Genomic DNA, 14205 nt, shown 5'->3' with positions numbered 1-14205 from the left:
CCCTCCACAGGGTGAGTGGGCCCAAGTGCTTTTAAAGATTTCTAGATGATCCAAAATGTCACTTTTCTTTCATTTTACAAATTCTGCTTAGGATTGATGTTAAAAATCAGTTTAGGTTTTGTATTTGATATTTCTATAAAACCTGAAGAAAATTTTCTATATCATTAGGGCATGATTTAGTGTGGTTTTGATTATGTTTTTATGCCCTCGCTGTAGTGGAGGGGGCATCAAGTTTTACTCTTGTCCGCCTGTATGTCCGTATATCAGTACATCCTTTAGTCTGTACGCCCCAAAATTGGTTTCCATTCTCTAACTTTAGTTTGCCTCAACCAAATGTTATGAAACTTATACACAACGCTAATTACCACAAAACACAGATCAAGTTTGAATTTGGGTGGGGTCACTTTTACCGTTCTAGAGTTATGCCCCTTTATAACGTTATATGTAAGTGGGGGCATCATCTGTGTCCCATAGACACATTCCCCATATATTTCTCAATTGCTACCTTATTAAATATTTGAAGGGAAATGGTTGTGGGTACATTATTACTCTGAATGTGTAATATTCATAAGCTGGTCATATCTGTTTTTAAGAAATCCAGAAAACAATTCTTCTGATTTGTAAAATAGAAAAGACTATATAGTACAGACATTTTCAGAAAGGAAAAATTATTTTAAACACTTACATCTTTGTCAAACCTCCATGGTATTGCATGAAAATTGGACAGAAGCTTTTTTTTATTATCATAAGACATTATCCTTAGTAAAATTTTGAAAACAGTTTTTTTTCAATTTTCCACATTTTACTGATAAATGGACCTAATTATTTTTGCAGTTAACATTTAGATTCAGTCTGGGGTTAAAATTTTTAGACATCTATAACTTCCCAAAACTTAAAAATTTTGAAACTTTTACAGAAGATTTTATGTGATTAAAGATAGAATCTTCTGCAAAATTTAAAAAAAATTTTTATTCATTTTTCCCTATTTTACTGGTTAATGGACTTAATTTTTGTGCAGTTAACAATTTGGTTTACAGTCTGGGATTAATTTTTCAGACACCAATGAATTTGTCAAACCTTCATGGTATGTTATGAAACTTGGACAGAATCTCTTTAAGGTCAAGAAATAGCATCTGAAGAAAAAAATTAGTTTTTATAAAACTAAAATCTGTAGTATTTTACTGATAAATGTACTTTGTTAAGGGGCCAACTGAAGCCCACCTCCAGGTGCGGGATTTTCTCACTGTGTTGAAGATCCATTGGTGTCCTTTGGCTGTTTTCTGCTATTTGGTCGGGTTGTTGTCTCTTTGACACATTCCCCATTTCCATTCTCAATTTATTATTTTTTTTAGGCAGTCCACATTATGCTTTTACTCTGACATCAGCAATAGGGGGCGACACAGAGTTCTTTGGACCCTTTACAAACTTTTGTAGAATATCTCAGACATTTAACTACTGTTTAATGATTTTTCAGGTATTGTTTATGAAATCCTTTGATATGCTTATTGAAGAAATATTACCATACCATGGAAATATAGATGAGACAGGAAAATTAATCACTGTTAGAATAACTGGTTACATATATCCCTTGGACGCCCCATTGGTGTATGGAAGCAAAATATTACAGTTGTATTTAGCAGGAACAGGAGACATTGTGGCCACATTGAATTTGAGCAATGACAGTTCAGTCAAAAATCAAGAAATAGTCATTCCCAAGTCGACCTATAAAATCACTTCGACAACAAACTTAGCCAATCGAAACAGTGTAAAGTTGTTCCCAAATACAACACGTGGACATAAATATTATGTGGCTGTGGAAGCAGAGAGGCATAAAAAAGACGCGAAGGCCGCTCTTAGCTTGCAGTGGAATATCGAGGTCAGTGAAGAGGGTGAAATGAGAGGTACCCACCATCACATGCAGAATCTCCATCCGATAACCATGGAATTTTTAGAACCATATAACAGTGTCCATTGTTCTATACACAACAACTGTTTAGCTTGTATGACAGATGCTTCATGTGCCTGGTGTTCATCATCGTCCACATGCTTGTACAAGGGAAACAACTCTACAAACTGTAATGGAACATATGCAGTAACACATCCAGCACAGTGTGATTTGTGCCATGACTATCCAGACTGTTATTCCTGTGTTTCAGTAAGTGAATATTTCAGTATGTTATGTTTTTTCTGCATATTGACACCAGTTGTTTTCAGTACCAGTTCTGCCAAAGGGTCGGTTGCTTTCTCTGGACACTCTGGCTTCTCTGCCAATAAAAACTGGACACCAAAAATCAGTCAGCTATTTTCTGTATTTGAATGTGTATTCAGTATTGCATAATGTACCTTCTATTTAATTAATTTATTTGAATAATTTGGAGATATTTCACATCAACACATGGATTTGTAAAAATGCCCATGATACAAATACCTACCAGAGTCCAAATGACTTGGATGTAGGCAATAATATATGTATGCATATGGCAGGAGATGGGTTTTTATTTGCAATTACTAATTCTAGAATCTTTTAAGGCACATATTACTGATCTTGTTTTATTTTTTTCTATACTGCAATATACAAAATTCTTTTATTTCTGTTCTAGGATGATTTGTGTGAATGGAGTACAAAATATGAAAAGTGTATTAGACGAGGACGATACATGAGAAATTTACGACAAATATCTGAGTGTCCACAACCATGTTATCTGTGAGTTTAATTTACTTTATTATTTATGTTAGTTATATTCATGGATTAACAGAATATACACCTATAGGTTTGATATAAAAAAAAAGTGGTGGTAGTAAATAAAAAGTTTATTATAACTATCAAGGTCTAAAAGATAATCAAAATGCTAGATTATAAGACTTTTAGATATAATAAGTTTTATGAACCAGAAAGTCTTGACAGAAGAAAATATGAATTAAGGGAGATTCTACGTGTTAATATATTATTATGCTACTGAACAACACAGGTTTTCTAAAGTTAAGATTAGCATACGTCTGCTGTGATGGACAAGTGCCAACAAGCTCTAAATCACCCTATTTGTAGCAACTTTTGAATAAGTTTAATAGAAACAATCAAATATCTGACACTTACACAAAATTATCATTATCATAAAAAAAAAAAAGTGACGGACTGACAGAAGAGGATCCTGACTTACGATTAGCACATAACATTCACAGGGTTTAATAGTATAGCTCAACTCACATCTTTTATTTAGAATAGTTAAGGAAAAGAGATACAGCTTAAAACCTAACAGAAAACAAAAAACCTAGAAAAAGTAGTTAGGGCTGTTCCATTAAAACATACATGGTACCCAGAGAAGGCACTTTGAAAATAGGGTAACCCCTAAAAAGGTAATATTTGACACCCACCCCTTGTTAATTCTTAAGTTTCTTCCCTTGGTCTATGTATGGTTTTATGGAGCAGCCGTAATTTCAGTTCAGCAAATTCATCATATATTATTGTCTAATTTTCATTGTAGAAGAAAAAATTGCAACTCCTGTGTAGTTAAAGACAAGGATGAATGTTTCTGGTGTGAAAATACAGGCGAGTGCTTTCCTTTTGCTCATTACATCTCTCACCATATGAGTGGTCAGTGCCAGGAATGGGTGGACAGTGATGACCTCCTACATAACCATACATGTCGGGACTGTTCGGTATACAAGTCATGTGATAACTGTTTGTCTCGATATGGATGTGGATGGTGCGGTAATGTGGACAATCGTATGATAGGAAAGTGTGTGGATGGTGATTTTTCAGGTTAGTACATTGATACAACAGTTTGATGCCCTTACTTTTTTTTCGATGTGCTACATAATATTCTTATCAAAGGTATTCAGAAAACCACATTAAGTTTTAATACTACAATAAATGAATTCTGTGAGATCATTTATCCCTCATTGACCGAAAATTGGTGTATTGAAAGGTGATGTTATGTTTCAACTCATAAGTCATGTGCATGCCAAAATAAGTTGGTTCAAAGTATTATCTTTTCATTAAATTAGATTTAAAAGAAATCCCCAAAAACTAAATCCAAAGCATTTTGTAAAATCACTTTTTTTCACAGTAGAATGCTTTTGAATTCAAGGTCCACTAAGCAATCCAGCAACCTTCTAGCTTGGTACTGGTACATTCAAATGAATTTGCTGTCTGTGGTGCATTTAATATGTTAGACTGTTTACATTATTTCAGGTCCAGCATACAACCTGAACTGTTCTGTGATTGTCGCTGATTTAGGGAAAGAAAAGAACATCACAGTGGATGATCCTGCTATGTGGATGTATGACAAATGTTTGGACGTGGATGAGTGTGCTCATGATGTATACAACTGTGATGAGAATGCATCATGTGTGAACACAGAGACATCATACACATGTGTGTGTAACAAGGGGTTCATACAGTATGGAAATCAGTGTAAAAAAACGTATGTACTTTTATACATGTGCTCTACAATAGAGGAGGTAGACTGTTTTACCTCTGTCCATCTGTCTCTGACTTTTGTCACATATTTCAAAGGATCTACAATATCAATATCTAGTAATACCTAATCATGTTCATATCAAAATTTAGTAATTTCAGCCATTGTTTTAGTTTTTTGCAAATATACATTTAAGAAGAAAAGGTCCATTTTGTATACCGGGGATACTGTAAATTCAGAAATTATTGCGAGGTTTTTACTTATGTGAATAATGCGACTGGGTGAGTATCTCAATAATATGAACTCGCGTTCTTATAACTGAAACATAGACCTGTATGCAGATTTTTTCGTAATCGCAATAATTAAACTAGCATTTTTGTCCATTCTTGAAAAATCGCAATAATATATGCACGCAATAATTTCTGAATTTACAGTATTTGAAAATTCAGAGTTCCTCCACCTTAAATTTTATTCATCATTTTAGTGCTTCAAACGCAAGTGTTTGTTTCATTTTCATATTTCCATTTTAAACATACATATATCTGTATGGTCGGCTGTTCACAACTGTTCTATTCATTCCTTTTTGGAAGCTTTTAGTTCTGCATCCTTATATGATATAGAAGTCACATGTTCAATAGCAGGATTTGCTACTATAAAGTATTAGCACCTACAAAAATGACATACTTGTCACTGTTTTTTCAATGTAAATCAAGAATTGTATGCAAATATCTACACAAAGATTTAAAAGAGGTAGACTCATGGATGTTAAGTTCATGAGTCTTAAATGAATAGAGAAGCAATGTAGAATAATCTAAGATATATAGAAATAGAAACAAACACACCAATAAATGTGCAAAATCTTTTTTCGCTCATTGTAAAAAAATCCTTCCATTTATTTGAAAGTATTTTAAAACCCTTTTGCTTGCTTGAATATAAATCTTTCCATTTATTTTGCTTTAAAATCATTTAAAAATTATCGTAACTTGCTAGAATAAACTTCTTTTGCCTCTGAAAAACAAAAACAAAAATTTGGGGAAAAAATTCAAATTTTCGTTTGCTCCTCTTTTTCGATGGGTAGGATTCGGAAGAACAAGAAATTAATTTCGTGTGGCCTAAATAGACTTAGTTTTTGGCAGTCAGCATTACACTTTTACATGGACAGCATATAACCCTTTATTTACGATTTGTTTTAACTCTCTTTAATATATTTATTGACTGTGTAGAATGTAATATTGCTTTTTTACATGTTTCAGATGTTATTATGATTGCCTATACGGTAAATGTTCGGCTGATTATGAATGTCATTGTGACCTTGGTTACACAGGACCAGACTGTAGCACAGATTGTCAATGTAACAACCAAAGTATCTGTACAAAAGGTGTTGGAAAATGTGATTCATGTCAAAACAACACAAATGGTAGCCATTGTCAATTTTGTTTACATGGTTATTATGGGATACCATCAAAAGGTAAATTGTAACAATAGAAACACAGATACACTTGAAGACCTTTTACATTCTAAAAATTCAGAAAGAATTGCGATTTTTGAAGACTGAACAAAAAATCCTATAATTGTGATACTCACCCTGTTGCATTGGCATCAATAAAAACTTCACAGTAATTTCTGTATTTGTATGGTCACTTCAGCTCCCTTAGATTAATTATAAACAAACAGATGCTGACTTGTCAGTTTTTTATTGTAACATATTTTGTTTGTTTAGTATACAAAGCAAAATTGACTTGTATGATGTACCTTTCATCTATTTGGAATATATGATCAATTTTGCAGGTTGTAAGGCTTGCCACTGTAATGGTCATGCAGAAACATCCCGTGGTCAGTGTAGTTATGTGACAGGAGAGTGCTTCTGTACTCATAATACAGAGGGAGAACATTGTGAACGGTGCCAAGAAGGTTACTATGGAGACCCAAGGTTTGTACACTTTAGTATTGGCCAATCGTGCTTAAAACCATAATTTAATTTTGTTAATAACGATATTTCATTTTGATAAATTTGTCATTTATTTTAGAATGCAACTAAAATCATATTGATGATTTGTAATAAATTTTGTCAAATTTATTTTGATATATTTGTGATTTACTTTAAAATGCAACTTAAAAAAATGTAAAATCAAAACAGATATATGACTAAGATAAATTTTTAATTGAATTCAGATTACACATCTTTGACTCAATACATCAATTTTTTCAAGTACAGGTAATTCAACAAATCTACAATTAGTCCAAGATTTCAAAACCCTTTTTATTTTTATACTTTAATTTAGGAATGGTGGCAAATGCTTCAGAAACTGTGACAACAGAGTAATTCTAAACCAGAAGTCAGGGTCACTTGGTTCATTCCATGGTACAGGGGTCACTAGTACAAGAAAGCATTGTGTATGGATTATTTCAGAAATAGATATAGACAAAGTAGAAATCGAGGAGCCAATATATGATACTTCTGAGATTTCAATAACATTTACAATTGACAACATTGTAACCGAATGCGGTCGGGTAAGTGACTTTTGGCATAATTCATAATATTGCCTTTTGGCATAATTCATAATATTGACCTTTGGCATATATATCAATCATTATTTTGACATGTGGTCACATGACCATGATGACTGATTTATTCATAACCTATATGTACATAAAAGAGTTACCTTTTATTATTAGGAATATTTTTTTTTCTGAGCTGTCTTGAAAATACAGCATTTAATGTAAACAAATTAAGAAATGGTAAGTTCTATTAAATGAAAAACAGTTATACAGACATCACAAAGGTTCCCGTAAAATTTTGATGTCACAATGGAAAATATGTGACGCCACAAAAGAAAAGTGATTGTTGTATGATGTCAATAGTTCAAGAGGTGCAGATTTTCAGGTCAAGCGGCGCAGATTTCCAAATAGCGATAAGGTCTATTCTACTGAATATCTTATCTGTTGACCAATTTGAACAGTGATTGTCGTTTATTTAGCTTTCTCTATTTACCACAAATGTAGCTTTATTTATTTGTATACATTATTTTAAGAATATTTATGTTGAATTCATTGGTTGTACTTATTATTATGTTAAAGAGCAAGGAATGTTTATTTGCAATTGCATTATTTTTTATTTACTTTTTGTAATTCATATGATTTTAAACATTGCAAAGAAAATAGAAAAAAGGAATATGAAATATGATATGATATGTATAATTACAGGAACATGTCTATGTGTATGAGGGGATTCCCAGCTTTATATATGGCCATAATTCACCTGACACAGACACAGGACTTTTGGCATCTTTCTGTGGATCTGAGACTCCAAAATCTGTCACAGTTAGGTCCAAAGTGATTACAGTCTTTTTTGAGACTGGTAAGTAAAGTATTTGGTACAAACAGTATTCCTATCATAGTAGATTAAAATCTTTTTTATTGTTTGTAATAAAAAGTGGTGGCTTCTACAAACTAAATATGCAAAATTTTATGATAGAAGTTAAGATGAAAGTTCATTTTTGTCAATGCATACACTCTATGTTTCTAGTCCAAAAAATCAATGGAATATGATCTGTTTTCACTGAAATGTCATGGAAAATGATAATGTGTGATATTTGAGATGTCATAAAAAGAACTCTGATGTGTAAATTTTCAAAAAAAAACAATTGTTTTAGCTATAATTCATGATATATTAGTTAATTAAACCTAATTTATAATATTAGCAAGAAATAGGGGCCATTTTAGGGCCTTATCAAACCAACACCCTTTTCCTAGATGTTTTTATTTTAGAGAGTCAGTTTTTAACAAAATATTATTTATTAATTTGTGTTGTGCTTTTAAAGATATCAGGGAACACCATTTGGATTTCAATGTTTAGCAGATCTTTTCTAGGTTATTACATGAACACTACAGCTGACTTGAACAACAATCGTAGTCCATTTGATGGTTTTTATGCAGACAGCTTACTTAAATATGTAACTTTAATTACCCTGTAATTCAAACAATTGAGAATTCTGTTTTTTTTGTAGGTGTATACAACCATCCTATCTGGATGTTGACAGCAGATATCTTAACCTTTGCAGGCAGTACAGCATGGCATAAAGGTAAGAAGTGTTTAAGCAGCAGAAATATCCATATTATGCATGTCTTAAAAAAGATAGGTTAAATTTGTACAGAAAAGTACTGTAAATATTATGATAATTTTCAACTTGAAATTATTGCTATAATTTTCAAAATATATAACATTGAGGTTAATTGATGAAAAGTCTATGAAATTGAAATAAATGCATTGAGACCATTTGTACTAACTGAGAATTGCTTTAAATTACAGAATTGATTGTGCCAGGATTTAATGCCAGTTATCAAGTGAATGATTGTGGTCTCAGCTGTAGGTACCAGCTTAGGTTACAGAATCCAGTCTGCCAAGGAAACAAATGTATCTGTGATGCAGGGTTTGAGGGGGATGAATGTCGCAAGTTTGTCTGTTCACCAGGATGTTTGTTTAACCAGGTATGCTTAATAGGCTGTCTGGAATCTTGCCAGAAATTATTATTGGCGCTTCACTAGCGGAGTATGTGGAATACATTGAACTTTAATAGATTTCACAGAATGCAATGAATTAACATTAGTTAAAGTCACTGAATACACTAAACACTACAAATGTTCATTTAATACACTGAACATTAGTAGAGTACACTAAATATACAGAGATTGTCCTGAACATGCATGAAATATTTCCACTGAACGTAAAGTAAACACCAGTCAATCAGTCATGAATATACAGATCACTTTCAGGATCCTTGTGTTGTCTTTTTTACCTCATTAGAGATATTTGCCAATAAAAAACTACATATGCCTTTCTATGATTACCTGAACTGTCATTGGACATATCACTAGGTATGAAGGTATTTTTACATGTATATTTTCTTTCCAGGATTACTAGTAATGTAATGGTAACACCTCTCTCTCAGTTGAGTAGTATTTGCCTTTATTCAATGTTTATTTTCTTTCTAGGATTCCCAATCATGTCATTGTAACTCATCATTAGGGCCAGTGGAGATTTTCCCATGGTACACTGTGTTCCAACCTTACACCAGATTGCCTGAAGACATATCCCGGAGCAGATACGGCCACACCCTTGTTGCATGCGGGAGTGACAGTATGTACATGTTTGGCGGGTACTCCCTGAGACATGGACTGCTGAATGATGTGTGGATGTTTAATCTGACGACTAATAAATGGACCCAAATCGTTCCATTCACTACAACTGAGCCCACTGGAAGGTGATTACATTGTGATACTGTATATCAGATTGTGTTTGCGTCTGGTTTTGTTCAGTGTTTTGGCCTAAGATTGGACAGTTAAATCTTTGCTTTGTTCATTATTACCATTTCATTGCCTTGTACAATGCTTTTAAATGAACAGTTAAATATTTGCATTAGGGTGAATTTCCCAGTACAATATCTACAGTGAATATAACGAAATTAGATACACAACAGTGTTCCAGCTAGGTCGTTTTCATAGGGCGGTCCGCCCGCCCTTTCCCGAGTGCGGCCCTGTGGCCTTTTTACAGTTTGCAGGGCGCCCTGCCTTGTTTGAAGATCGATTGGTATATTATTTTGTTCGTATTGATATGATCAGCCAATTAGGAAAAATTTACCTGGCGACAAGTATATGACTTTGTTTACGACCCCAAGGCCAAGCTAATCAACGGTAACAACAAGTGTCATAAGCTGTTGTTATAGGTAATCCGTTTATCGGATGGGTCATTTAATGATCATCAACATTAATTCATTCAAATAGATCGGTCAGTCGGCATTTGTCTTTGACTTGAAGAAATGTTCATACAACTTGGGCACAATTAGCAATGTTTACCATAGTTTCATGGAGAAAACGTGATTGACAGAAAGTCGAAAACCATAATCAACTCGTTCAAAAACATTGCTCTTATTGTTTTTCCGTGAAATAAATAGCAAATTAAGACGTATTTTTCATTGACTGCCTTCATTTTTATACAACCGCAAAAAAAATTTTGTGGTCGTATATTGGTATGACGTCGTCGTCGTTGTCGTCCGAAGACACATTGGTTTTCGCACTCTAACTTTAGTTTAAGTGAATGGATCTCTATGAAATTTTACCATAAGGTTCAATACCACAAAAGGAAGGTGGGGAATGATTTTTGGGGTTATGGTACCAACAGTTAAGGAATTAGGGGCCAAAAAGGGGCCAAAAATTAGAATTTTTGTAACTTCCAGACATAACTTGTGTGTTAGTGTATGGATCTCTCTGAAATTGTACCACAAGGTTCCGTATCACAAAGGGAATGCTGGGATTGATTTTGGGGGTAATTGCCTCCAAATTTTAGGAATTAGGGGCCAAAAAGGGGCAAAAAACAAGCATTTTTCTAGTTTCATGACAATAACTTGTGTGTAAGTGTATGGATCTTTATGAAATTGTACTACAAGGTTCCATATCACAAAGGGAAAGCTGGAATTGATTTTGGGGGTAATTGCCCACAACGTTTAGGAATAAGGGGCCAAAAAGGCGCCAAAAATAAGCATTTTTCAAGTTTCCAGACAATAACTTGTGTTCAAGTGTATGGATCTCTCTGAAATTGTACTGCAAGGTACCATACCACAAAGGGAAGGCTGGGATTGATTTTGGGGGTAATTCCCTAGAAATTTGAGGAATTAGGGGCCATAAAGGGGCAAAAAAACAAGCATTTTTCTAGTTTCAGGACAATAACTTGTGTGTAAGTGTATGGATCTTTATGAAATTGTACTGCAAGGTTCCATATCACAAAGGGAAAGCTGGGTTTGAGTTTGGGGGTAATTGCCCTAAATGTTTAGGAATTTGGGGCCAAAAAACAAGCATTTTTTCTAGTTTCCAGACAGTAACTTGTGTTCAAGTGTATGGATCTCTCTGAAATTGTACAGTCCTGACCTCCCGTTGAAGACAAAAAAATCCCGTGCATGAAATATTTCATGAATGAACAATTTCAGCCCAACACATCTGGTGTAACTGACATTACCTGAAGTTATATTTTACCTGTAAATCAAATAACATGCATAATTATATGGCTTCACTTGTCACCTTTGGTGTCAAACATACTGATAATCAACGATTTTTACCTCAGGCTAACTGCCGTTGTGTAATAAAACTTTGTGTATTTAAAATGAATGTTGGGTTACTTCCCTTGATTTATCCTGTTTTAAGTTACTTTCCTTTAAATAATGTAAATTTTTAAAAGAATATAAATAAAATATAAATTGAACAAATAATCATAAAAGGATGGTAATTAAATGATTTTAAATGTCTTAGGACAAATAAAAAAATAATAATTTGAAAACTATTTGAGGGTTCTATACTTCCTTTCAAGGCTTAAATTGAAATTTATATAATAACTATGACCCAAGATAGCAGTCTAAATGTGTTACTTATCAAGCATTAAAAAAATTCTTGCATAAAGATAAAAATAAAAGATCTACTTGCAGATAGATAAGCAAATGTTCATGTTGCAATGAATACTGGTAAAAAAGATATGACCTAAAAAATTTAAAGAACATACTATAAAAGAAGAATGTTAGATTGAACAAGTTGAAAGTTTTAAAAAGATAAGAGAAAATTTATAAGTACAAGGGTACTATAAACATAATACATTTGGATGGAAAGTTGAAGAAAACACACTTTAACAGACAATTTCTACAGCACACGGTTACATTTACGACAGAATTTATGTCAATTAAAAACCTCCTGATCTGAGTCCTAATCTCCTGACCAAAATTTCCCAAACTCCTGATCTTAGTTTCACAGTCCATCACATGTATGTGTACTGCAAGGTACCATACCACAAAGGGAAGGCTGGGATTGAGTTTGGGGTGATGAATCATAAGGTTCAAAAAATTTGGGGGGGGGGGGGATTTTTTTTTCCTTTTTTTTCTTTAAAATTTTCCATTTTAAATTGGTTATTTCTGATTTATATATAAAAGCAAATAATAATGATATGGTTTGAATAGATAAATTAAAAAAATTTTAAGTTCTTAGACCACATTCATTCTGTGTCAGAAACCTATGCTGTGTCAAATATTTAATTACAATCCAAATTCAGTGCTGTATCAAGCTTGAATGTTGTGTCCATACTTGCCCCAACTGTTCAGGGTTCGACCTCTGTGGTCGTATTAAGCTGCGCCCCAGCGGAGCATTTTATTTATACGAAAATAACAAAATCGGCCGCCATATTGTTGATCGTATTTTACATCTTCTAGGTACTGTATATTATCCTCCAAAGAAGGAGCACACCCAAATAAAGAAAGATGACTCAATCTTATTTTTTCCTAGCATTGAGTAACCTACTAAGATATTATAAAATATGTCTTCATACTTCTGGCTTTAGAATTTATATGTTTAGGTGTTTTGAGTTATGGGAAAAGTTAAAGAGGGTCTTAGTAGCAGGGTTGGTAGGGTGCCTTGGTCATCTTTTTCTGTATTTTTTATTTTCAATCCAAATTTTCACTGTTCACTATATCCTAACATTGTGCATTTACAGCTGTTTTGTGCTGTATTGCCATTAAGCACAGAAAAGGTAGAAAGGTGAAACTTGTAAAGTGTGTCAGACCATAGAAACAGAATGAAGCAGGACATTTTTCAAAAAATACTGCATAGAAAGCTTAACTGTGCCAAGCAATGATTTAAAACTTGTGTCACAAGCTGCTTGATAAGTTTTCAGCCTAAAAAGTAGAAAGATAGTTTTTCTCTGGGCTAATGATGTTGTTCTTGTATATTTATAACCAGTGATTCAATGAACAAACAATGTTTGATTATAATCTTTATTAAAACATGCCCTTTTCATATTATCATATCACACGTTAAATGCCCTTTTTCAGGATTGGCACCCTGCCCTTTTGAAATCCTAGCTGGAACACTGCACAAGAAAATTTCCTGATATACTTTATTATATATATATTGCCAAATAAACGGATCACAAGATGTAACAAAATGGATCTTTATTATTAATTTAATACCAAGCAGAAAACAATAAACTTGGGGAAAAGATGGGATACCGCAAACATGAGGTGCAAAAATTTGTACACCATATCCGGATTTCGACAATTAATGTCTCTTCAGTGATGTTAGGAATCGAAATGGTATTTGGAAGGCCATATAATTTACCTCAATTTAGGATAGACTCTTGAATTTTGAAGAGTCAAAATAGGATGAACAGATCATATAAACCTGAAGGCAAATATATATATCTCATAACAAGTGTGAAAAAGAAGAAATTTTTTAAATGAACTGGAAATATGTATTTGGTTAATGACCAGAATTCTGGGTTTCCCTTTACCAACGAAATCCATGATAATAATTATGAATACACTATCTATAACTGTGTCAAGTTCAATAGAAACATCAGCACACTAGTTGTAGAAAAGTGCAGGTAGATATGCAACCATTGCTTATTGTTCCCAGAAGCACATCAGAGTCAAAATGTGGGTCATTCAATGAAAGGCATCGATAATTTTCTAGAATTGAATTTAAAACATTTCTATTGATTGTTTTGGTGTGATAGTAGAAGGAAAAATATTTCTTTTTATTGTAGATATTACCACACAGCAGTCTATTTAGATTATCTAAAGACAATGTATGTGTTTGGAGGTTTTGTAAGAAGAGGAAATAATGTTGAAGCTACAAATGAAATGTGGAAGTTTGCTATTGGTGCTCACAAGTGGACACTAGAGGTTAGAAAAATTTGTTTTCTTCTCATTTCTTCTCTCTGCTAGACAGGATATAATTCAAACCATTGCAATTAAGT

The 14205-nt window shown here is 33.2% G+C and overlaps 1 protein-coding gene across 1 annotated transcript in view; it reads left to right on the top strand.

The window, feature by feature from the left end:
* LOC127729799 (multiple epidermal growth factor-like domains protein 8) overlaps positions 1-14205 on the top strand; it is a 54279-nt gene that overhangs the window by 15513 nt on the left and 24561 nt on the right. Inside the window, exons 8-19 of the mRNA XM_052237693.1 lie at positions 1475-2155; positions 2601-2704; positions 3483-3760; positions 4193-4424; positions 5672-5886; positions 6207-6348; positions 6701-6929; positions 7623-7776; positions 8426-8500; positions 8728-8906; positions 9411-9679; positions 13993-14131. Coding sequence (XP_052093653.1) covers positions 1475-2155; positions 2601-2704; positions 3483-3760; positions 4193-4424; positions 5672-5886; positions 6207-6348; positions 6701-6929; positions 7623-7776; positions 8426-8500; positions 8728-8906; positions 9411-9679; positions 13993-14131 — 2697 coding nt within the window. The remainder of the gene's footprint in view (positions 1-1474; positions 2156-2600; positions 2705-3482; positions 3761-4192; positions 4425-5671; positions 5887-6206; positions 6349-6700; positions 6930-7622; positions 7777-8425; positions 8501-8727; positions 8907-9410; positions 9680-13992; positions 14132-14205) is intronic.

This window comes from Mytilus californianus, unplaced genomic scaffold (genome assembly GCF_021869535.1).
Source record: "Mytilus californianus isolate M0D057914Y unplaced genomic scaffold, xbMytCali1.0.p SCAF_2, whole genome shotgun sequence".
NCBI lineage: Eukaryota > Metazoa > Mollusca > Bivalvia > Mytilida > Mytilidae > Mytilus > Mytilus californianus.
The sequence above is the reverse complement of the archived record's forward strand: the minus strand, read 5'-3'. Positions and strand labels throughout refer to the sequence as shown.